The sequence below is a fragment of the Aulonocara stuartgranti genome (genome assembly GCF_965226115.1).
Source record: "Aulonocara stuartgranti genome assembly, chromosome: 5".
Classification (NCBI taxonomy): domain Eukaryota; kingdom Metazoa; phylum Chordata; class Actinopteri; order Cichliformes; family Cichlidae; genus Aulonocara; species Aulonocara stuartgranti.
This window is the reverse complement of record NC_138943.1, coordinates 16,208,919-16,231,514: the sequence shown is the minus strand read 5'-3', so window position 1 is coordinate 16,231,514 and position 22,596 is coordinate 16,208,919. Positions and strand designations below refer to the sequence as shown.

General features: G+C 38.0%; 2 protein-coding genes across 7 annotated transcripts; both read left to right on the top strand.

The window, feature by feature from the left end:
* Positions 1 to 6,232: 6,232 nt before the first annotated feature.
* gnb1b (guanine nucleotide binding protein (G protein), beta polypeptide 1b) lies at positions 6,233 to 17,286 on the top strand. 5 transcript variants are annotated; one of them, XM_082533367.1, is made up of 11 exons: positions 6,233 to 6,652; positions 11,465 to 11,574; positions 11,738 to 11,776; positions 11,857 to 11,963; positions 12,137 to 12,200; positions 13,782 to 13,944; positions 14,249 to 14,315; positions 14,405 to 14,606; positions 14,711 to 14,927; positions 15,065 to 15,180; positions 15,507 to 17,286. In XM_082533367.1, the coding sequence occupies exons 2-10, from the start codon at positions 11,518 to 11,520 to the stop codon at positions 15,169 to 15,171; spliced, it is 1,023 nt and encodes a 340-aa protein (XP_082389493.1). In that variant the 5' UTR covers positions 6,233 to 6,652; positions 11,465 to 11,517; the 3' UTR covers positions 15,172 to 15,180; positions 15,507 to 17,286. The 5 variants fall into 5 exon arrangements, with proteins under 5 accessions (XP_082389493.1, XP_082389495.1, XP_082389496.1 ...); XM_082533369.1 differs by having other exon boundaries at positions 6,240 to 6,345; XM_082533370.1 differs by lacking the exon at positions 6,233 to 6,652 and adding an exon at positions 7,621 to 7,645.
* A 1,375-nt stretch (positions 17,287 to 18,661) lies between these two features.
* tardbpb (TAR DNA binding protein b) lies at positions 18,662 to 22,439 on the top strand. Of its 2 annotated transcripts, none has more exons than XM_082533366.1 (5): positions 18,662 to 19,447; positions 20,006 to 20,169; positions 20,269 to 20,409; positions 20,521 to 20,691; positions 20,784 to 22,439. In XM_082533366.1, exons 1-5 carry the CDS (start codon positions 19,207 to 19,209, stop codon positions 21,273 to 21,275), a joined length of 1,209 nt encoding a protein of 402 aa, XP_082389492.1. In that variant the 5' UTR covers positions 18,662 to 19,206; the 3' UTR covers positions 21,276 to 22,439. The 2 variants fall into 2 exon arrangements, with proteins under 2 accessions (XP_082389492.1, XP_082389491.1); XM_082533365.1 differs by having other exon boundaries at positions 20,269 to 20,418.
* Positions 22,440 to 22,596: the final 157 nt, after the last annotated feature.

Here is a 22,596-nt window from a genome sequence, read left to right as displayed (position 1 = left end):
AACACTGCCATGGCTGATATACCCTCTACAAAATACCTTGTGTATGATGAGTTAGTGAAACAACTTGATGAGCTGTCTTATTGTGTCTTGTGATGCAACACGACTGGATGAGAGTGTGACCATCGACACCCTTGCATCTGTCCATTTCCAGTAATTTTATTTTGCAAACCCGGCCAACTCATTCAAATTTGTGTGTTTTTTCCTTCTGACCAGAAGCAGCTTTCTGCACCATCTCTTCAATGGTGTTATACTTCTCACACTGTGTGTATGTGCTAAAAATAATAATTATTTTTTACTAATACTGATCCCGAAGTATGATTTCACTAGCTTGTCTACACAGGGCATTTTGTAGAGCGTATAGCAGTCGTGGCAACTTTAATCTCCACATTTTGACCTTTTTCCTCCCTTTATACTCAAAATGAACAATAATATTTTTATTCTTAATGTGACCCTAACACTCCCGTGTAGAAAACAGTCTGATTAGCATATCCATGCTTACTGTGTTTTTCGCAGAATATGTTATAGCTTGATTTGAATTAGGGAACTTTTGTGCCGTGTAACAAGAGTGGAGAAGTATGATGTCTTTGTTACAACTTTGTTGTGTTTTACTTACTTGAGCGTGTTCAGGCAATATATTTCTTACCCTCTTTATCAAATACTCTAAAAGCAGCTCTGAGTTCAGAATCCTGGTTCTTTGTTCTTTCATGGTATAGAACCATGAGACCCAGAAAGCTTTCATAGTTAAATACTCTTTTTCCTGAAACATCGCAAAAATAATACATTTTAATCTGCTCCATGTGTGATTTTTATGCATATATAAAAAAAATCAATACATTTACATGTATAGGGGCTACATATACCCTTTTAATTACACAGTACATAATAACTACACCTAAAGAAGATCCTCTCCAAGCAATATATCTCCTTTAAAGGGATGTATTCTACAGATATATATCAAAATTGTGGGTATGTCTCAGCTTGCATTGGTTCAGACAGAAAACGGAGGAGGGAGGTGTAAAGAGAGCAGGGAAGACAATAGGAAATCGGAAACAGGAAAGGAAATTGCAATATTTCCTCCAGTTCTTCAGATGAAATGACACATAACATAACTAACACAGTTTTGCTAAGTTAAAGTGACATGAAAACTATACTTCAGCATAAGTTAAATCCCAGGAATGCAGTGTTTCAGTGCATCACAGGTCATATAATGGTTAATTCATTATATCATTCATTTCACAAATGCAAGAAACTTTTAAATCACACTAGGAACAACTGAGGAACAATGAGCATTTCATTTCTACAAAAATTAACAAATAAATGTATAATTTAATAGTTTAAATGTTGGACTCTGTGTGTGTGTGTGTGTGTGTGTGTGTGTGTGTGTGTGTGTGTGTGTGTGTGTGTGTGTATTTTCGGTTGCTTGGGAGATTCGGCAATGCAAATAATCATAAAACCACTAGACACTTCTCAGGTTACACACTGTAAAACAATGCCACCTAGTGATTCACAGAGAAACCTGCAGTAAGACTGCGGCATACATAATGTTTTTAAATGCATTTTGGAATATTATTGTTCTCTGGGAAAGCTGCTTCATAAATCCTTAATCGATTAAGATGTGTATTAAAATTCTGGGCCCGAATAGGCACAAAGGATAATACCACAAATATCTTAAGATTAATTTATCAGATCAACAAACACCAAACAGCAATTTCATATCAGCACTTTTCCTAAGTTGGATAAGCCACATTATCGCTACAGCATTTTACTTGTCTGGTTTGGGCTGATTCTAAAGAGATGAAGCTTCCACTAATGCGCACATTAATGTGCAGTGGATGTAGAAAAAGACATTTCTAAAGTATGTAAATAGAACCGGTTTACGTGCAACACAGTATAATAAAGCATAACAACTGCAACAACTTGATTAAAGCTCAATCAGCAGACAACAGAAGTAGAACCTTAGAAAGTTCTATGTCCACTTGCTAGATAGATACAGTACATTGCAAAAGTCTTGAGCCATGCCATACCTAGCATGTTTTGCTAAGAAAATGATGAATAGGTGCAGTGATTTATTGAAACATGTTCAAACATAATTTGAAATTTAGTATATAAGGCAGAAACGGTGTTTGTACACTTGAGAGTCAATATTTGGTATGACCACCTTCATTCTTCCACACAGCCTGAACTCTCTTTGCCAGGTTTTCTTGTAATTTCTTTAAGAAGTCTTCAAGAAATGTTTTCCACGCTTCTTGGAGGACATTCAAAGTTCGTTTTTAGAACAAATTTTGCATTTTTGAGAAGAGCTGCTAGTAACAAAGTGCCCAAAGATACGTTGTCTGTTACATGTAGACACAACACTGGTTCACCTCTTGACTTTGGTGCTTTTTTAATGCTTGAATGTATGTTGAGGTGAAATGGTTTAACAAACAAAAGAAAAATCCTATGAAAATGGTCAGGGGCAAGAACTGGGCTGAAAATGAGTGAAAAAGCAGCCAATGGCCAAAGAAAATATTTGCTATTCTTCAGTCTAAGATCACTATAGAGAACATATGGAGAAATTATGGGTAGCTCAAGAACTCTGCAGAGTAAGACAGAGGGTTTTTATTCCCATAGCAAGGAATTTTGCAGGTATCTTCTTTGTCCACATCTTTGGCCATCTGGATGAGCTCGCTCTTGGTAGGATTGATTCCAGTTAAACTCATCATCCTCTCTAGCTCTTGTGTCTTCACTTCTCCATTTCCTTCTTCATCAAACATCTCAAAAATTACATTGTATTTTTTGATCTTGTGATAATTTGCTGACCTGGAAGGAAATGAAAATGGGGAAACTTTTTAAGAAGCTGCAGTTTTATGCTGCCAACAATATTTATTAGAGGATTGTTAATCATGATCCTAAAACCTCTCATTTCAAGTTAGTCATTTTAGATATTATTCAAATTAATAACTATTAATAGTTAATTCTCAAGATAGCATACTCACCAATTTTTCAGGATTATATAGAAACGAGTCAGTGCAAGTACTGTGTGTACCAAAAACACTTAATGCACAATAAGAGGATGTCTTAGCCTCATCATTTCTAAATGTTTAATGCTCTTTCCCCAGAGTTTAGAAAAGCCTGCCAGAAGACCATTTATGGCACTTAGAGGGTGGACTTGCTAATCACCCATGAGGAATAATTTGATACTGATCTCACCCATCAAATGCAACACAGCTACACTGGAAAATAACTAGTTTGTATAGCTTTAAATTCGTCAAATATCCGTATTTTTAGAGAAAGTAACAGCAACGCAGCAAAATATTGTAAACAATCAGATGCATTTTTGTGTGACCTCAGTGTCACATGACGACACAGTTATGGGAACTGCAATTAGCTTAGTGTGGCCCATTAGCAGGTGTTTGCACAGCCCCCCGGTGACTTTTATGAAAGCTGACATCCAAATAAGGAGGCACTCAACTGCAAGATGTTATTTTCAACATTACAATGGGAACATTAAGAATTTCACATTTGTTAGCTGAGTGAAAGAGCTGTGTATCAGTGTACACCTCATTCCTCTTGTGGGCTAATTCAGTGCAGAGTGCAGAATTTAAAAGGACACAACATAGAAATCAAAATTAAAAGTTATGTGAAGCTATTAGCATTTAATATGTAGATTAGGTAATAGGCAATGAAATAATAGTTACTTTTTAAAAAAAACATTACTACCAGCTGTCAGGTGAATTTCATGAGCTGAATTTACCAGGTTCCTGTCCTTCTAGTTAAGCAACATGGCTAATAGATCATTATGACATTTGCAAATAAAAATAATATGACTGGGAGAATTCACATACATTGAATTATAACTTACACAGCAATGTGGGAATACTTTTCTTTCTGTATCTGCATGTTGAAATCAAATAACTGCTTTCATTCATGATCAAAATGTAATATTAAAATGATACTGACAAGCCATAATAAAGATGGTCATGATAATCCAAATGTTATGCCATTTGTTTTTATTCCACGGGGTCACTCAGAGGTATGGTACTAAAGAGATTCTATGTATTCTTCGTTTTGCTGATGGCAAAGATTATAGTAGATAAATCCTGTCGTAAAATGTGAGTCTAACAAAAATAAAGAGGGAAAGGTAAACACAGTGGCTTTTCACATGCTGTGTATTAAGAAGAGATTTGTCAAACACTATTTTCAATGCAACCGATTCCCATCTTGTCTTTATATTTTTATATATATGTGGACCATCAGTACCAATAATCGATTCAAGGTTTTCAAGGTTTAGTTATGCAGGGTAGTGATGGATGATGAATGGATGATGCGAGAAGGAAATGAATGTAGGAAGATCAGGTCTTATGTCATCTGAGCCTACTTTGAGCTCCAGATGGTATCTTGAAAATGGAGAGAAGGGAGAGTAGTCTGATTGAAAGAGGAAGGATGGACAAGATGCAGCGAGGGCTTAGATAATGAGAGGATGTGGTGACGGGTATGAATAAGATGGAATTTGTGAGGCAAGTGAGACAAAGAGGTTGGTAGTCGCTAACTAGGTAGCTAAGAAATTTGCCTGACAGGTGATTACATGTGGAACTTTAGTTAACGTCTTTACTACATTTACTCAACCAAATCCATTGCAGGTTTTTTTTTTTCTGTATGACATTCCTGAGCTACTTATTTTTTCTGGTATGGATTAATTGGATTGTTATATTCTAGTTTGTCTAGTATGTATTTCTTACATGAACTGGGTCCAATTAGGATTTTTTTACGAGTGTATTTGTGCATCAGATGACTGCTTAGTATGACTAAATTAAATATCAAAACCGCTCATGCCACCAAAATAGCTTTATTCTGTCAGGTCATGAAACGGGACCTCTGGGGGTGTCCTGTGGTATCTGGCACTGTGAAGTTGACGGGGGATCCTTTGGGTCCCATGGATTGTGGGGTGGGAACAGATAAGGTTTGTTTCATGCCATCTCACAAATGCACTATAGCTCACATGGGTAAAATAATGCTTGAGGGCAGGGATCAGCCTTGAACCATCTCAATCTAACCCCTGATGTCCTAAGAGAAAAGCAAAACAAATGCCAGTGAAATCAGAGTGTAATCACTGATGAAGGAATCTTGAGGTGAATGACTGCACTGGGTCCACACAGCTATTTAATTTTAATTCAGTGCTGTTTTTTTTTTTTTAATATCAGTGACCTAGTAGTAGTGCAGTAGTACATATCATACAACTGGCAAGATGTAGGCTAATTTAAAATGTATATAACAACTTTTTCATTTGGATTTTTTAAGCCTGTGCGGCCCTCTGGGAAAAAAAAATCTTACCTACCCCCTACTCTATCAGTTAGGGATTCATGGAATGTTGAGGCAGGGTCAAGTAGCAGCTATGTCATTGTGTCTTTGCTAGGGTGTGTATACTCACTCTGCAAGAGCATTTTGGCTGCTGGTGCAATCAAAGTAGCATTGATATGTATGCTCACCAACAAGATTTTCCAGCAGAAAATTGCATTGCATCGCGGCATATGTTGAAAAAGTAATCATACAATTTTTGTGAGTGTTTTTTCCCCAGTTGCTTTCTTATTTTGAATCATGAACTTTGACCTTAAGTGCAATAACTGAGGCTTCCAGTTCTTTAGATGTTGTAATGGGTTCTTTGTGACCTCCTGGATGAGTCGTTGGTGCACTCATGGAGTAATTTTGACAGATCGGCCACTCATGGGAAGGTTCACCTCTGTTCTACGTTTTTTAAATTTGTGGATAATGGCCTTCACCGTGGTTGACTGGAAAAAAAATCTTGGAAATGGATTTGTAACCCAGAATCATAGATGTGAGTGGCTTTATCATCTATTCTTGGGTTGCTTTTGAGACCTTTTAACTTGCTATTTAATTACTTGATGTCTTGATTCTGCAGGTCTGGCAGTAATCAGGCCTGGGTGTAGCTCCTGAAATTGAGCAAATGCCCCCCCCCTACAGTACTGTACTGAAATCATGATTACCACTTCCTACTTTAGAAGCGAAGTTGGGGCCCTGTTTACTCGATCTTTAACTTAGGCTCCTTTGCTGAGAACATAAGCGAACACTGTGCTCTCTTAAACTGTATTGTGCTCGAATTAAATACGCGTGTACAAAATTAGACGTGCTAAACATCGCTGCAAGGGGGCTGATGATAATTGTAGCATCTCCAGTTATAGAACTCCAATCGAAGGTTCTCTCTCCCTCTCTGCTGCAACGTGGGGTTTCCCAGCGCTAACTGCAGGGTTACCGCGCCCATCTCATTGCTCGGTGGCCGGACAAGAGTGTTACTACGGAAAGGGCAGATGTTAAGCTCGGCAAAAGGGAGACAGTAGGCTGTCTTGTTGGGTGAGCTTTAGTGAATTTAAAGATTGGCTTTTTATCTGCCTGGGCAGTGCCTTCATTAAAGGGCTTTAGTGGGTGTGATTCCCCCCTCTCCGTCCCCTCCCCTCTCCGGTTGGTTGACTGAGGTTGTCAAGCTCCCCCAGCCGTAGCCTGCGTTCGGGAAGGGCTACTCCTCGGAAAACTACGCTAGCTGGCTTAAGCTAGTTAGTAAGCTAGCGTTGTGGTGTTCGTTGATGCGTGGATCGGAGATACACACCGTCCCGTGTTCCAGTCAATGCCCAAACTCAAAAACAGGCGCAAATTGAATCAGGTAAGGCAAAATGAAGCGACCAGCACACTGCTTTTAGAGCTGTAATTGTAACTGTTCTACCTTTAGCTAATGAATTGTGGCGGAATTGAACTGCCCGGGGGTGGGGTAGCAGTAGCCTAGCCTTCTAGTTAGCAGGGGTTAGCTAGCATTAAGTTGGCTATTTTGCCATAAGAGTGTTTGCATCGGTGGATCCCGGTGTAGAGTATTAGCTGCAAATTAAATGACAGAACTTAACTAGTATCCAAGCATCTGAGCAACGTTAGCTACAATTAATGTCGGAGGAAGCTTCTGGCTGGCGTTTAAGTAATAATGTTGGCCCAGCGGAGGTGCTTCTTGATATAAAATGCATTGATAACCATATGATATAAGAGACAACTGCAGTAATCATGCTTAAATTTAAAGCTTCACTGATTGCACTGACTTACATTATAATCGAAATGGTATATTTAAAGATTTTGTGAGTTGATGATGACATACTGGGTTGGGCTGGAACAATAAACGTCCCGTAATAACAGCAAACAGTGTTTTTCTTGTGATTAAAAAGAGTGGGTTATAGCATCACTTGTTAACTCTGCGCACGCTTCTGTGGATTAAATTGCAACACTTATTTAACGTAAATGCCATTGCCGCGTTTACACCCTGTTTTTACCAGCCGAGCAAATAAGTTAGCATATCGGTGCCTGTCTGCAACAAAACGGCCGCATCGATGCAACGCCTTAACTCGTGTTGGGAACATTACTTATAAACAGCCAGCTAACTTGCAGGTTTCATGGATTTAGTTTATTTTTTCTTTCTGTATTCGCTTATTTTCTGAAAGGTCATTTGCTTTATGAAAAACACCCAGCCCCCCCCCCCCCCCCCCCTTTTTTTTTTCTTCTTGCATTTGTCGCTTGCTGGAGTAAAACAGGCCATCGCCGCCCGACCTTGCAGTTTTACAGTCTTCCCCCTCCCTCCGTCTGCTGCAAGATTAAAAGGACCAAATAAATTTACGCGGTAATCAAATTAACTTGGAAGTACTGCGTTTAACAAGATTGTTAGTATGTAAGTAAGTGGATCTCCGAAGGCCAATCCACAAGCCAGTTTTCTGGTTTACCCACTGTTGCTTAAAAGCTAACTACATAGCACCCTGTATAATTGCGGAAGAGCGGCGGAGTCTTCCCTGAAGTGACTGTGGTTACGTTATTTTGCATTAGATAATTCTGGCTATTTGGTTCGCGTGTTATGAAATTTTGCGAGTGTTGCGTTACATTGACTCTGCTCGTTTCCAGACATTTTTAACCCTTGTGTGTAACTGTTCTTAATAAGGTGACTTTAATTTTTTGAATATTAGCTCTGCCCTGCCTGCAGGCCTACTCTGTCGAGCTTGCTAACTAGCGGACAGCAGTCTGCAAGATGGCGTTTAGCTGCATCTTCAGTGCAAGTCATATTATCTTTACACTGTGCAGCACTCAGTATTTTTGCCACCTTATTGTGCAGAATTGCTTGTAATTTCCTCCTGAAATGTGCGTGCAGCCTCTGTAGAGTAACCTACTAAACAAATTCAAACCAAAAGCGGAGTTAAAACAGCTATCCGGCAGCCATTCAAATGCAACGCAAAGTCCAATGCAAATGATTTCATTGTGACTGTTGTAGGCAAATCACAGTACTGCACACAATGTCTGTGTCAACTATCAGTACAACCCGTACACTGTTGGTTAAACCTTTGCACACAAACACGTTAGTTCATGCTGTTGATTTATACTAGTACATTTTATTTCTGTCACAAAGTCTGTTTGCATTGTTGTTAAAACTACCAATAGTGTTTTGAAGTTAATTGTATGTTACTGGATTCCTTCAGAAAGTAGTCCTACTTGTATCTGGTCACAACTGCATGAGAGGATCTGTAATATGGTTGCGATGTCATTGGAAGCTGAAAATCCTGGCAATTTCTCAAAGCAAGTGCCTGGATTAGTTGTGTGTAAAAGAATTAAGATTAATCTCATCCTTTTATGATTGGAAAAACATATTTCTAATGCCTGGACAGGCTTTGCCAGCTGTTTACATTTGTGGACATGGATAGGATTAGAGACTCATTGACTGAGGATTTTAGCTTTTAGGATTATGGAGTTGCTCAGTGATACTGCTGGTTATGGCTTTTTCTGTGATCCAGCTTTAGACCTGTGAAATATTGCATTATTATTATTATTTAACAGTACAGATAAGCCGGTATGTTCTTGAGAACAAATGTTTGTTTATCTAGTGAAACATACACATTTAACTGAAAATGTAGAAGAAACCTAAAATAGCAGACGCAATCTACCCTTAAGGGACTTGAAAACTAGTGAGCTGCAACTTCAGGCTGTTTGCCACTGCTCATTGTTTATCATGCAGTCAGCTGACCCTGATCAGGCGCTTGGAAAGGAGAAGTGATGAGGGAGAGGAACTCCTTAACTGTAAGCATCCACAGAGGTCAACAAGATTGAATTTGTATTTTATTTTTTTAATTTCTGAATGTAGAATATTTAAAACTCAGATTTATAACATGACTTCAGGCTATTCCACATTAATATTTGCCACTGGAATTTATTTTTATTTTTTGGGGAATTTGGCAGTTTAAGAAAGAACAAAAAGATGTAGGTGTCTTATTTCATCTGACTCAAGTTTGAATTTAAAACATTGAACATTGAGTAGCACTTTAAAACTAACAGCTTTTCATAGTTTAGTTGTGATAGATACTCATCAGTTTAACTTAAAAGAATTTAATTTAAATTCATTGGAAAAGTTCAAAATCAGGCAGAGTTACTTATGTAACCTCCCTTTTCTGTAGTTGTTTCCAACTCTGTCTACTAAATAAAAACTCTTGTTTTATTTTTGAGTTCATGGGATTAATTATACTTAAAGTTAAGACAGGAAACTCTACATTAGTGTAGTAAATATTTCTAACTTCAATTATTAGTTCTTTTATTATTCTCAGGTTGAGAGAAGTTGGGAATATAGTTTTAAAATTATGTTTTAAGAGGTTTTCAAGGTGAGAATGGCATCCTGCTGTCACTGGATGATGCTTAATCATGATTACTTTCCATGACACATTTATTATAAGATTAATGAGCATAAGAGGATAACTTGAGTTAGAAAGGCCAACCAGTCAGACAACTTAGACGATTGTGTAGATAAGGTTGAGAAGACTTTCAGTCTTGTCCTGCAACTTCCAGTAACATAGGTGAGCTGACGGAAAAACACAAGGTAAGGTAACTAGTAGGGCAGTGCTAGTTAACTTGATCTTTAGTAACTTTACAATCATATTTAAATCTGTATTGCATTTTGTTTTTAATTTCTGGGTTAATTAGGTTTGGTAATGTTATTTATTTTTCACTTTTAAGCTGTTACATGTGTAACAAGTAAAAATTGAGTTTAACTTTGTGACCGTCGTCTTCAGTATCCGTATAATAGAAGGAAGTTACAATTCTTTAGAAAAAATTTGGCTTCCAAGCGTTCACATGTTCTAACAATACAATAACTCTTGAATCTGTAGAAAATTATGGCTGATCTTACATTTGGTCAAAACTGAGTGTTTTCTCCACTTCAGGTTGGTAACTTATTTACTCTTTGCAGTTCAATACAGAAGTATCCGTTTCCCATTTTAAATGCAAAGAGATGTCCCGTGTGCAGCTTCAGGTTGGTTTTGTAAAGTATTTTTGTTCACCGCACTTTCATAATTCATTAGATGGATTTTACCACAAGGTTATTTGTCTTACAGGATAACTGGAGTCAGTATAAGAACATTTGTCCAACTAATAATCCTCCTACTGACCTTATTATTAAATTCAATACTATATTCATAAATCCATTCCTACCTGTTGATTGCAGCCATCTTTTAGGTGTTTCATTCTTCTACCTTAGGAAAACCTTACTTTTCGTTACTCTAAGTATGCTGACGTGGACGTTACTGAAATGGACAGTTAACAAATGTTCCAACCATAACAGAAATTAAAATGGTAGATGAATCTGTCATGCTAAATGCAGTTTTTAATTCAGTATTGCATTGCTGAGCTTTTGTCTTTTTCCTGATATCTTACATGTGAATGAAATCAGTGTTTCATACAAAGAAATTTCAGATACACTAAGAATGCTATATATATATATATATATATATATATATATATCTCTATATATATATATATATAGATATATATATATATATATATATATATATATATATATATATCTATATATATATATCTATATCTATATCTATATATCTATATCTATATCTATATATATATCTATATATATATCTATATCTATATATATATCTATATATATCTATCTATATATATCTATATATCTATATATATATCTATCTCATCAGTAAAATTAATATGTATATATTTTATTAGCTGAACTTTGAGCGTGCTTTGCGGCTCTGTATTAATATAAGTGGCTTATTGATCACTGAAATTCTGAGTATCCCAGGGATTAAGGTCAACAGGATAATGACTGCTTTTCGGATCACTGGAAAGTCATGCGTTAACAAGATTTGTCTGGCAATATGAATTGTGTGTCAGGATTTAGCTGGTGACATTGAGGTGGGAAAGTAAGGTTGAAGCATGAACTGCACATTGGACATATTGTAGGTAAACAATTTTTATTTATTTATTTTTTTGCCATCAATTCAATCAAAACAATCTTGGTGAAAATCTTTATCCACTGCAGGTCTGTGAGCTGCGTTCAGACCCATTTTGCGTTTGTCTTCATTACAGCTTTGATTTTAAAATGGTTTGCTTGAAAGATTAAAGTTCCTCATATTTCCTTTGTTTGTGTTGCTTTTTTTAGAGCAACAAGTGCCCGTGGTAGCTGGAGTAAGGTAATTGAAAAAGCAGAATAAGATGAGTGAACTGGACCAGTTACGCCAAGAGGCAGAGCAGCTCAAGAATCAGATCAGAGTGAGTAACAAAGTATCACTTCTCCACATAAAAGCATACAGACGTTTATTCTGAAAAATCTGACAGCCCTTCCAGTCGAGACTGGTGTGAGATGGAAAATGTCTGACCAAAGTGTTGACCCCCCCCCCCCCCCTTTTTCTTTTTTTTTTTTGTGTCTCCTCAGGATGCCAGGAAAGCATGTGCAGATGCCACACTATCACAGGTAACATTTAACTTTTCATAGTGTTTGGGTTGAAAAGCATTTGATGGGAAATGAACCTTATAGCACTTAATGTTTTACAGATCACAGCTAATATTGACCCCGTTGGCCGAATCCAGATGCGTACAAGACGAACGCTGCGGGGCCATTTGGCTAAAATATATGCCATGCATTGGGGAACAGATTCTAGGTAAAACCTAACAGCCAGAATATGATTTGTGGAGCATAGTGAACTTTGTGTCTTTCAGCAGTTTATGCATATTTTTCTATTGTTTTTAACTCTGGATAAAAAATAGATGCGTGACAACCCCTGGATACTGTGTTAGTGATGTTCATATTACTGTTCTTTTCTTTTTTTTGTAGGCTCTTGGTCAGTGCCTCTCAAGATGGCAAACTTATTATTTGGGATAGCTATACCACAAATAAGGTAATTTTCTTCATTATTATTTTATAATGAGGACTAATGGAATAATAGGCAAACCTTGTGTTTAATCTAGTTGAGAGTCAGTAACAACACAGCCTTACAAAGCGCAGACAAAAAAAGTGCGGTCATCTTCATTCTGATTTTTTAAAATGTTTACATAGATTGGATACTAAGTGATCTTGAAATTAATAAAACTATATAAATTTAGTTTACCTTTTAAGTTGTTCCTTTTGTACTATGTTGTACTTCTTTATGGGATAAAACAATTTTTTTGAACCTATGAGGCTATGTTGAATTGAAAAGAGGGAAAACTTATATTTAAAAGTGTTGCAGATCAGCTGAGCAAGAGGCATTTGTGCCCTTTCCCCTGAGGCTGATGTGTCTGGTGTGCAGTTGTTGATATCGGAGGAATGAGTACACTGTTTTAATGCCTAAAAGGTAATCTGGCTTCTCCACCAAAGACAGAAGTTTCTTCGGGATCCTTAAAAAGCTTTCTGACTTGTTTGGGATACTGAAGAACCTTTTGGGATAATATAATTTAACATGATACTGTGGACAATGATCCAGCTGGTAATAAAAAGATTAAAGGGTAATTCTTCCAACATTAAAGGGTAGATAGAGGTTTGATTTGTTTATGGGATACTTTAATGCAAGGCTGGTTATTTCATCCTCTTGTTTAATTAAGCTGTTGCATTATGGTGTCCCTAAGCAGCAGATTATTGACTAATATCATGTTCCCATTGAAATGGAAAAATTACGGCCGTGATTTTTACAGGATGCTGTCTAATATCTCAACAGTGCAGCCTCTTCTGAGTTGTAGCTTGGGTCACAAGAACTTACTTTGTGATCTGGCAGTACCTCACAATAGCTTATTTTTATAGTTTAGACTTGAAAAGAATTTGGCAGTTTTTTTTTGTTTTTGTTTTTTTTTGTTTAGAAACATCTTTTGTTCAGTTTAAATTTCAGGCCTAGGCTTGTCCTCGAAGGAACCATTGGAAACTTGTCAGCAAGCCACCAGAGCGTTCTTTGCTGTAAGCTTTGGTTCACTGCTGCAGTCAGGTTGTTGCGCTCTGGAGATTTTTTTTCTTTTCTCTTAAAGGAACCTTGTGTTTGGCTTCTGTCTAACTACTCTACCATAAAGACCTTTTTGATGACGTGCTGACATGATTGTCTTCCTGGCAGAACTTTCTAAACTGTTTAATCCAATAATTTTGACATAGGTCAACTCTACTGAAGCCCTACACACAAATTTTAAGGACACATTAAATCCAGCAGGACACAGCTGACTACAGCGTTGAGTGCTATAGCAAAGGGTCTGAATACTTGTTTAAAAGAAAGCTTGAAACTTTGAAGTGTAAAAAATGAAGGAGTTGCAGTACTTTCTAAATTGTATAAATAAGTATTGACATTTATTTTATGCTTTATAAAGGCAGACTGACATTGTTGTGTGTTAGTGTTTAAATGCCAAATTTAGTTATTGTAACATTGCTCTCCAAAAGGTATGTAATCCTATTTTGAAGATTTTGTTTCTTTGACAAAATGGAACTTAAGTATCTGTGCATGTGTCTGTTTGTTACTCTATAGGTTCATGCCATTCCACTTCGATCTTCCTGGGTCATGACTTGCGCATATGCGCCTTCAGGAAACTATGTGGCCTGTGGTGGCTTAGATAACATCTGTTCCATCTACAACCTGAAAACACGTGAGGGGAATGTACGTGTGAGCCGTGAGCTCGCTGGACATACAGGTAAATGGTTGTAAATGTCTTCTCAAACAGCAAAGTATCAGTTAAAACATGCTTCTTTTGCCATATTGTCTATGTTAACTTATAGTTGGATTCAACAAAACAGTGGCATGATAAGGTGTATGTTGCTTTAAAAATTTGTTAGTCTTTTTTTTTTTTTTTAATTTCAATGAATTTTAAATAACTGATCTATTTACTGCTAATTGATGATTAGTCGTAACTGCAAGTAGGGGTTAAATGTGCACTGCTAGTTCTACATTTGTCTTTCACTTGTGTATTAATGACTTCTATTGACTCTCAATGTTAGGATACCTGTCCTGTTGTCGCTTTCTTGATGACAACCAGATTGTTACAAGCTCTGGAGATACCACTTGGTGAGTGAAAAGATGACATTGAGTTCCGTTAATGAGCAGTTAACGTGCTAGACAACAGGCAAACTGATTCTAAATCCTTTATTTCACAGTGCACTTTGGGACATTGAGACTGGCCAGCAGACAACCACATTTGCTGGACACACCGGTGATGTCATGAGCCTGTCACTCGCCCCTGACTCAAGGTTATTTGTCTCTGGTGCTTGTGATGCCTCTGCTAAACTCTGGGATGTTCGAGAGGGCATGTGCAGACAGACATTTACTGGCCATGAGTCTGACATTAATGCCATCTGTGTAAGTTCCATACACATGTAAATACAAGTGTTTTGCTTGCTAAATTTGTTTCCTGTTTCAATCAATAATTGGACAATAATTATTTCTATTTTTGGAACTTGCAGTTTTTCCCTAATGGAAATGCCTTTGCCACGGGCTCTGATGATGCCACCTGCAGGCTGTTCGATCTGCGTGCTGATCAGGAATTAATGATCTATTCTCATGACAATATCATATGTGGCATCACCTCTGTGGCATTCTCAAAGAGTGGCCGCCTTCTTCTGGCAGGATATGATGACTTTAACTGCAATGTGTGGGACACACTAAAAGCTGATCGTGCTGGTTAGTATTGCTGAAAAAGCCTTTTATCTCCTTAGTGTTGGTAAATCCCAAGAGCACTTTGTAACATCCAAATTGATGTGACCTGTATTTCCTTAGTGCACTACTGTTAACTAAATGACAATTATGATTGCTTATAGGTGTGTTGGCTGGACATGACAACCGCGTTAGCTGCCTGGGGGTTACTGATGATGGCATGGCAGTTGCAACAGGATCCTGGGACAGTTTTCTGAAGATCTGGAATTGAAGCCTGAAGGTTCTTTTACTGTTTGATTGTTTTTGGGTTTTTTTGTTGTTTTTTGTTTTTTGTTTTTTTGCATATATTATTATTATTATTTTTTTGTTGTTATTATTTTTTTTTACATTTGTATCCAAATAAATGCCAATTTCCCTCCAAAATCCAGTTACCTTTACGCTTGTTCCACACTTGGTTGTTGTTTGTAATGGGACACAATCAGTGCTTGATCTTTGTCCATCAAGTTTTAAGGTCTTAACCTGGCAGAACATTAAAAAAAAAAAGGCTAAACAGTAGGTCAGATTATATTATTCAAATCTTAAATTTAACCTTTCTTTGTTTCTCAGATGTTCATTTAACTCCAAAGTTGACTGGAAGACCATTACAACTTGAGAATGTTCACAGCATCTTCTTCAACACTGTTTAAACTGACTTGGACACCACAAAAACGAAGGGAAACCAATGCCTTTCCTACACAAAGAAGAGCACAATTGTTTATCACCTAGTTAAGAAAGGATCTCCTGTGGTATCAAATCCAAAACTTGTGCATTCCTTCTTGGACCATTTTATGTTACCTTGAAAGAGAAAACAACACTATCATCCCATGCAAATGTGTGCGTCTTGAAAGCAAATGTTGGAGTGTAATTGTACAAATTATTTAACTTTTTTCCTTTTTTTTTTTCTTTTTTTTTTCTTTTTTTTCTTTTCTTTTTTTTTTTTTTTTTAAGATTTCTATTCTGATGGTTTGTTATTCTTGATGGCTTTTTTTTTTTTTGTCATATTTCTTTAGTGGTTTTAGATATGTTTGAATTACAGCTTGTCTTTCTAATCCAGGTGAATCATATAAGACAGATGAGAAAACCATGCAGAAGTAAAAAGCTTGGATCATATTACACGAGCAGCTTTCAAAATGTCCATGATGTATTTATATACTAGCTGTTTTTGTTTCATCACAGCCTTTTGCACATGAAGCTTTGCCTCTCAACTAATACTGTGTTAACTAACCAAGCACATGCTATAAGTTATGAATGCTCATTCCAGTACAGAAAGAGTTATTACCAGTAAATTATCCAGTTAAGCCCCTTAATTCTTGTACATGCCTTTGACTTTTGGTGGGAAGGGTTTGGTTTAGGGTGCTGAGGTAACTGAGGCATGGCTCGATTTTACTATATGAAAGGGGATTTGTGTTTCGTATCCACTTTGAGTGAAACACCTCACCTGACTTAATAGACACTTCCTTTGCTTGGGACTGCAGTTGCAACTCTGTGAATGAAATGTACAAAATCAATGTCTGAAAATAATGGTCTGTTTTAAGTTAAGACATTTAATTTTGTCTGCCACGAGTTAATTTAGATGTGCATGCTGTAGACTTGCTTTCAATGGTGCAAAAATCCTAGATTTTTCTTTTGTTTCCAAAAAGGAGAGTAACCTGTTGATTGAACTTAATAGAGGCCAATTTATTTTTGGCTCAAACTCTGCATACATACATCATGTACTAATACTGGTAACGCTATGCACCAGAATGAGCAAGAATGGAAACAGACTTATTATTGACTGCATACTTAATGTAAATTATGCTTACCAGTTCTATTGATGCCAATTTTGTAATAATTATTACAATCATTGTGAGAAATCTATCCTTGAAAAGTCCTCTCTCCTTCAAATCTTCACACACACAATGGAACAGAAATGTCCTCACACACTGTCCATACTAAAACTTTTTGTACACCCCCCCCCCCCCCCCCCCTCCCTCCATTGGTCTTAAATTTGAAAATCAGAACATCTGAATGACAACATTTTCACTGTATACAGAAGCACTTTTGTTAAAGTTGTGACATATTTTCACTTTTTTCTTTTTTTTCTTTTTTTTTTCCTTTCTGCGATGATGTACAATAAATGTGATGTATTCGTGTATGGCCACAAGTGAAAATGCAATTCAACTGAGGTGGATTCCCTTTTCTCTTTCCATTAATATTATAGAGCTCTGCACCCTTATGTACCTATTCACTTTTTGTATTTCATTTCGGTCTGTTGGTGTTCCACGGTGAGCTGGATGCAAGATAGATACTGTACTAAATTGTACTGTTATTGATTGGAAAATGTAATAAAAAGCTGTTTGAGATCTTGCTTTGTGTTTTTGTGAGGGTTCTGTCAGAATCTTCTGATGTGCCATTTAAACAATTCACTGCTTTGTGCAGCTTTGAGTTTTTGGAGGGAGCCTTAAAAAAAAAAAAAAAAAAACTAACTTGTATGCAGTAATTGTATTGTGTTCACTAAAGAGAGACCGGATTTGTTTTTCTGATCTATGCAGAAGGAATTGTGATGCATCTGGATGCAGAAATTTTTTTGAGTTTTTTTTAAATTGTGTAACAGTGCTTGTATTATTACTCTTTATTGTCAGATTTCAGCAACATAATTTTATATGGTACTTTTTTTTTTTTTCCTTCCAAGGATTTCAAAGTCACTTTCATATGACTTGAAGTAAAAATTTTCATTTGCACCCTGGTTAAAAACCAAGAAGAAGGCCCTGCTTCTGCTGGTGTAGATGTCTGTGCTGGTGGGGCTTTCACCGCCCTCACCAGAGTACTAGCATACCTCAGGTTCATGAGAAAGAAATGGTGTCCCTTCGTAAGTAGGTAGCAAGTGTTATGGCTCCAGGTAAAGTTTCCAATGAGATACACCAAGGTACCTGAAAGTGGAGGCCACTCCCACAGATGAAGTGCAGAGGAGGAGGGGAGTTACCTTTTCTGCCGAAACCAATGATCATCACCTTTATTATCCCTGCACCAGCTTCCGTTGCTTTACCTCTTGTCTGTAGTCAGTCAATGTTGATCCCCAAACTTCTAAAATTGGTTTGTAAAACTGCTGCATGCACATGGAACTTTAAAGTTTCACTGTTCAAGTGAACAACATCCTATTAGGGGGATAAGCCATGCAGAAAGACCAATTATCTGAAAATGACTTAATATTGAAAAAGCCAGTCTCTTCATCATAACTGGATTTTTTTAAGTTCACCCCAAACCGACGCAATAATGCATTTTACATTAACATGGGCATGACAGCTATGCTTTAGACACGCTCCAGTCTTCTGAAATTTGAAAGGCGGGGGCGCATTTACCTACAATTTAAAAATGTAGGTAAATACTTGTGATCCTAACTTCTTATTATCTGTCTGGCTTTCAAAGTTTGTATAGCTCATTCAAACCGCCATCTTCCAATCTCCAGCCAACAAACGGAAGCTGTTGTTGTAAATGACATACACTAGGCCTTATCTACTCCGTTTACGGGGGGGGGAAACAAAATTCACAATTAACTGTTAAGTTTAATTGTTTATATTGCATTTAATCAATATAAACCAGTAAAGTAAAACATAAAATATTAGCCTTAGAATGCATTACGTAGGTACTTACTTACAACTGCTACTTACTTTTACCGACACAGACAGGACACCGGCCCCCGCCTGCCTGGGTGAAATGAAACCTTCCAGTTTAGTGACGTAGTTCCTTCTTCGCTTAGATAATGCCATTTTGCTCGCCTTACATGGCGCTGTTATTTTTCGCCTCGTGGAAAAATACTCGTCTGAGCTTTCCTTACTTTGCATGTTGGACGAGACAAGCGCTTTATTTAAGTTGCACCACTCCTCTGGGCCGAGCAAACTATTTTTAGGAAAACGTTACATCTTTTTGTTTAGCTGACGGAATTTGCGCAGTTTTCTTTTCAACAGGCACGTTAGAGCGGTCGTCGTCCGGTGTTGACGGCACAGATCCCCGTCCCAGCAAACAAAGGAGCAGTAATATCGTTGCCCGCTTTTTAGCGCAATCTAAAAGTAGCATTATTGATTAAATCATTTGGATGTAAACTAGCCCCGACGCCGTTTTAGTTTTTTGTATTTGAGAAGTCTTTGTCTCAAGTATAATAAACAGTTTAGCCTGACTCATTCAGTCCTGTTAGCGTCATCGGCTAAGGTTAGCCGATTCTGTGGACAATTAGCGAGCTAACCGCTAGCATTGTTTTGCTTCTGCGAGTAAGTTTTATTTTTGCGGGGAAATGGCTGAGGTGTACATTCGAGTGGCGGAGGAAGAAAATGAGGAGCCCATGGAGATTCCCTCCGAAGACGACGGCACTGTTCTTCTTTCCACCGTGGCGGCTCAGTTTCCTGGGGCTTGCGGCCTGCGGTTCAGGAGCCCCGTGTCTCAGTGCATGAGAGGAGTGCGACTCGTGGAAGGGGTCCTGCACGCGCCAGAAAATGGATGGGGGAATGTCGTGTACGTGGTGAACTATCCAAAAGGTAAGGATTGGTGTTTTTCCTTGTTCTTATTTAAACCTAGAGACTTTATCCGAACAGGTGGGCAGATGTTATTTATAATTCATGAAGTAGCTTCAGGTTACTGAAAATAGATAAGTGACGTGACAAGTGACTTGGTCACGCCCACCAGAGTTCGGGCACTAAATCCATTCATTAAAAAGAGCACCAAAGGATTGATTTTGTTCCTTAAAGTCCTTCTGCCAAACCAAGTACCTATATTGCTGGACTTTGTTTTGAAGGGCATGATTATTTTAACCTTACCATTTGGTGGTGTTTTTGTTTCGCCCGATTCCATTAAGGAACTTTTTAATTAAGATTAAATTAAGAGCTGACTGGGTTTTCACCAAAGGAATATCACCAGAACTGATTTTAAATTATTATTGTTCAAGTGGTGTGCAATTTGTTTTATTAAATGTCAAGGGAAAGAGGGAAATGCATAAACTACTAACTATATAAGAATTTTATATTTTGCATTTTGGTTGTATAGCTTTTAAAATATTAACTCCCCCCCCCCCCCCCCCCCCCCATCTTTCCATTTAGACAATAAAAGAAAAATGGATGAAATCGATGCCTCTTCTGCCGTGAAAATGAAGAGGGGAGATATGAAAACATCGGACCTGATTGTATTGGGTCTTCCTTGGAAAACGACCGAACAGGACCTTAAAGACTACTTTAGCACATTTGGTGAAGTCATCATGGTTCAGGTATTACTTGGATAGTAAAACATTTGCGTTGATTTGCAATTTTTTATTTGTTTTATTTTATTATTTTTGCTGGTGTTTTATTTTTTTCTTCTTTCATAGGTGAAACGGGATGCCAAGACCGGAAACTCTAAAGGATTTGGCTTTGTGAGGTTCACAGAGTATGAAGCTCAGGAAAAGGTGATCTCTCAGCGCCATATGATCGATGGGAGGTGGTGCGACTGCAAGCTCCCTAACTCGAAGGTGAATATGGTAATGCCCATGCATATACCCACACACTATGGGAATCAAAACTAAGCCAATACTGTGGTTAACAATCTGTAATGCTAATGCACCCTCCTTTCCTCTTTACAGCAAGGTCCTGATGAGCCACTAAGAAGCCGCAAAGTGTTTGTAGGCCGTTGCACGGAAGACATGACCACAGATGATCTACGACAGTTCTTTATGCAGTATGGAGAAGTCACAGATGTGTTCATTCCCAAGCCATTCCGTGCTTTTGCCTTTGTTACATTTGCAGATGATCAGGTAACGTATGAAATATGTAGATGGTATTTCTTTCCTTCTTTGTTGGTGTTGCTTGCGTCCACATAATCAAATTTTTTTTTCTCCTTTCACAGGTTGCCCAGTCTCTCTGTGGAGAAGACCTTATTATCAAAGGAGTCAGTGTTCACATCTCAAATGCTGAGCCCAAACATGGCAATAGGCAGTTTGATCGCACAGCACGATTCGGAAATGGTTTTGGGGCTCAAGCATTTGGTAGCAGCCGTAGTGGGTTAGGGAGCAGCACTAACAGTAGTCTGGCTAATTTTGGTTCCTTCAGCTTGAACCCTGCCATGATGGCTGCTGCACAGGCTGCTCTGCAGAGTAGTTGGGGTATGATGGGTATGCTGGCTAGCCAGCAACAGACATCCACCTCAGGCAGCACCTCCAGTGGAACGAGCTCTAGTAGAGACCAGAGTCAGTCTTTCAGTACAGGCAACAGTAACTACGGCACCAGCTCAGCCAGTCTTGGCTGGGGAACAGGGTCAAACTCTACAACCAGTGGTAGTGGGTTTAGCTCAGGTTTTGGGTCCAGCATGGAGTCAAAGTCATCTGGGTGGGGTATGTAAGTTAAGTGTTTGTACGGTAAGTACTGCGAGAAAGACGAGTCATTTCGAAATTTATTTCTGGTGTTGATGCGTATCTGAAAACTTAACACTTTTGCGTGAAGATGTTTTGTACATTTGGAAAAAAATGCTAAAGATTTAATTTAGGAAGTGTTGAAGTGAATTGTTTACCAGGATGTCTGAGAAAAGTGCTATTTTTGATGTCTCATTTGTTTGTATCCATTTCAACTGGATTCTCTAATGCATGTATTGTGAAATGTGATAACCATCTTTGAAAATGCATGAATGTTCGTGGTTCACCATTATCCGGCATTGTCATCGACCTAAAAGGCAATCTTGCATTGGGAAGAATCTGGTTGAAACATAAATGTTTTAAGTGCAACTTTATTTGCAGTCAAGTTCTATGGAAAAGCCTTCATTGAAATCTCTTCTGCAGTTCACCTCTCTTCCATTTCCCTGCGAGGAAGCTCCTCTTTGGCAGCATTCTTGGGGTGATATCGGTATCATTCTCCCTCTTCCCACCTGTAAATGCTATGCCATCAAAGAACGGCTTCACTCCGCATGTTCTAAGAGACGGTGGGTGTTTTCACTTTTATCCACTTTTACATGGAAAGAACAGCGCAACTGACATTTTAAGAACTGATGAGTGCGATTGAGGATGGCTTGTGGCGAAGAGTGAAGCGATGAGTGAGCGAACGGAGAGAGACGCGTGAAACGGACTGGTTGTGCAGTGAAAGAGCCCAAGTTGACTGCTTTCTGAGTGTGTGAGTGGAAGCTGCAGATGCTACGAGCGCCTCCCCTAACATGGACATTGTTTAATTAGTACTTCAAGATTTTTTTTTTTTTAATCTTTGCAAGTTTTTCCTTATTCTTAAGTATGTCTGTCAAGTGCAGAAATATCGAAATGTAGTGGAATGTTGTGATGAATATTTGTATTGCTTATATTATCTGATTTGAATGCCGTATGGTGTGTGCTTTCATGTTAATGAACTGATCTGTAAGTGTGTACTTGATGTGGATGACACCTGCTGAAGACACTGGGGGACGCGAGTGATGGTGTGCGAACGTGGAGTGGTGTGTCCAATGGTTCCCAGTAGATTTTGTTTGTGAGGTGTTTATAAACATGTCAAATGAAGGGAGTTCTCTAATAAAGTTCATTTGAATAGATGCTTAGTTGCTATTACTTGAGTCAAGTTTGTCAAATCAAAAACCATCTAATTCGATTCACACATCTAGGGACTTTGGGCTCTGCTGGTCGAGGTCTCCGTTTGAACCCTGACTGAAGTCTGTTCTGAAGGAAGAAGATGGAAGTTCCAACACTTTC

Coding starts and splice junctions, on each gene's coding strand:
- gnb1b (XM_082533367.1), top strand. CDS start 11,518: ATGAGTGAACTGGACCAGTTACGCCAAGAGGCAGAGCAGCTCAAGAAT. Junction 11,964..12,136: donor CATTGGGGAACAGATTCTAG/GTAAAACCTAAC, acceptor TTTTTTTTGTAG/GCTCTTGGTCAGTGCCTCTC. Junction 14,607..14,710: donor CTGACATTAATGCCATCTGT/GTAAGTTCCATA, acceptor TGGAACTTGCAG/TTTTTCCCTAATGGAAATGC.
- tardbpb (XM_082533365.1), top strand. CDS start 19,207: ATGGCTGAGGTGTACATTCGAGTGGCGGAGGAAGAAAATGAGGAGCCC. Junction 19,448..20,005: donor CGTGGTGAACTATCCAAAAG/GTAAGGATTGGT, acceptor CTTTCCATTTAG/ACAATAAAAGAAAAATGGAT. Junction 20,419..20,520: donor CTAACTCGAAGGTGAATATG/GTAATGCCCATG, acceptor TCCTCTTTACAG/CAAGGTCCTGATGAGCCACT.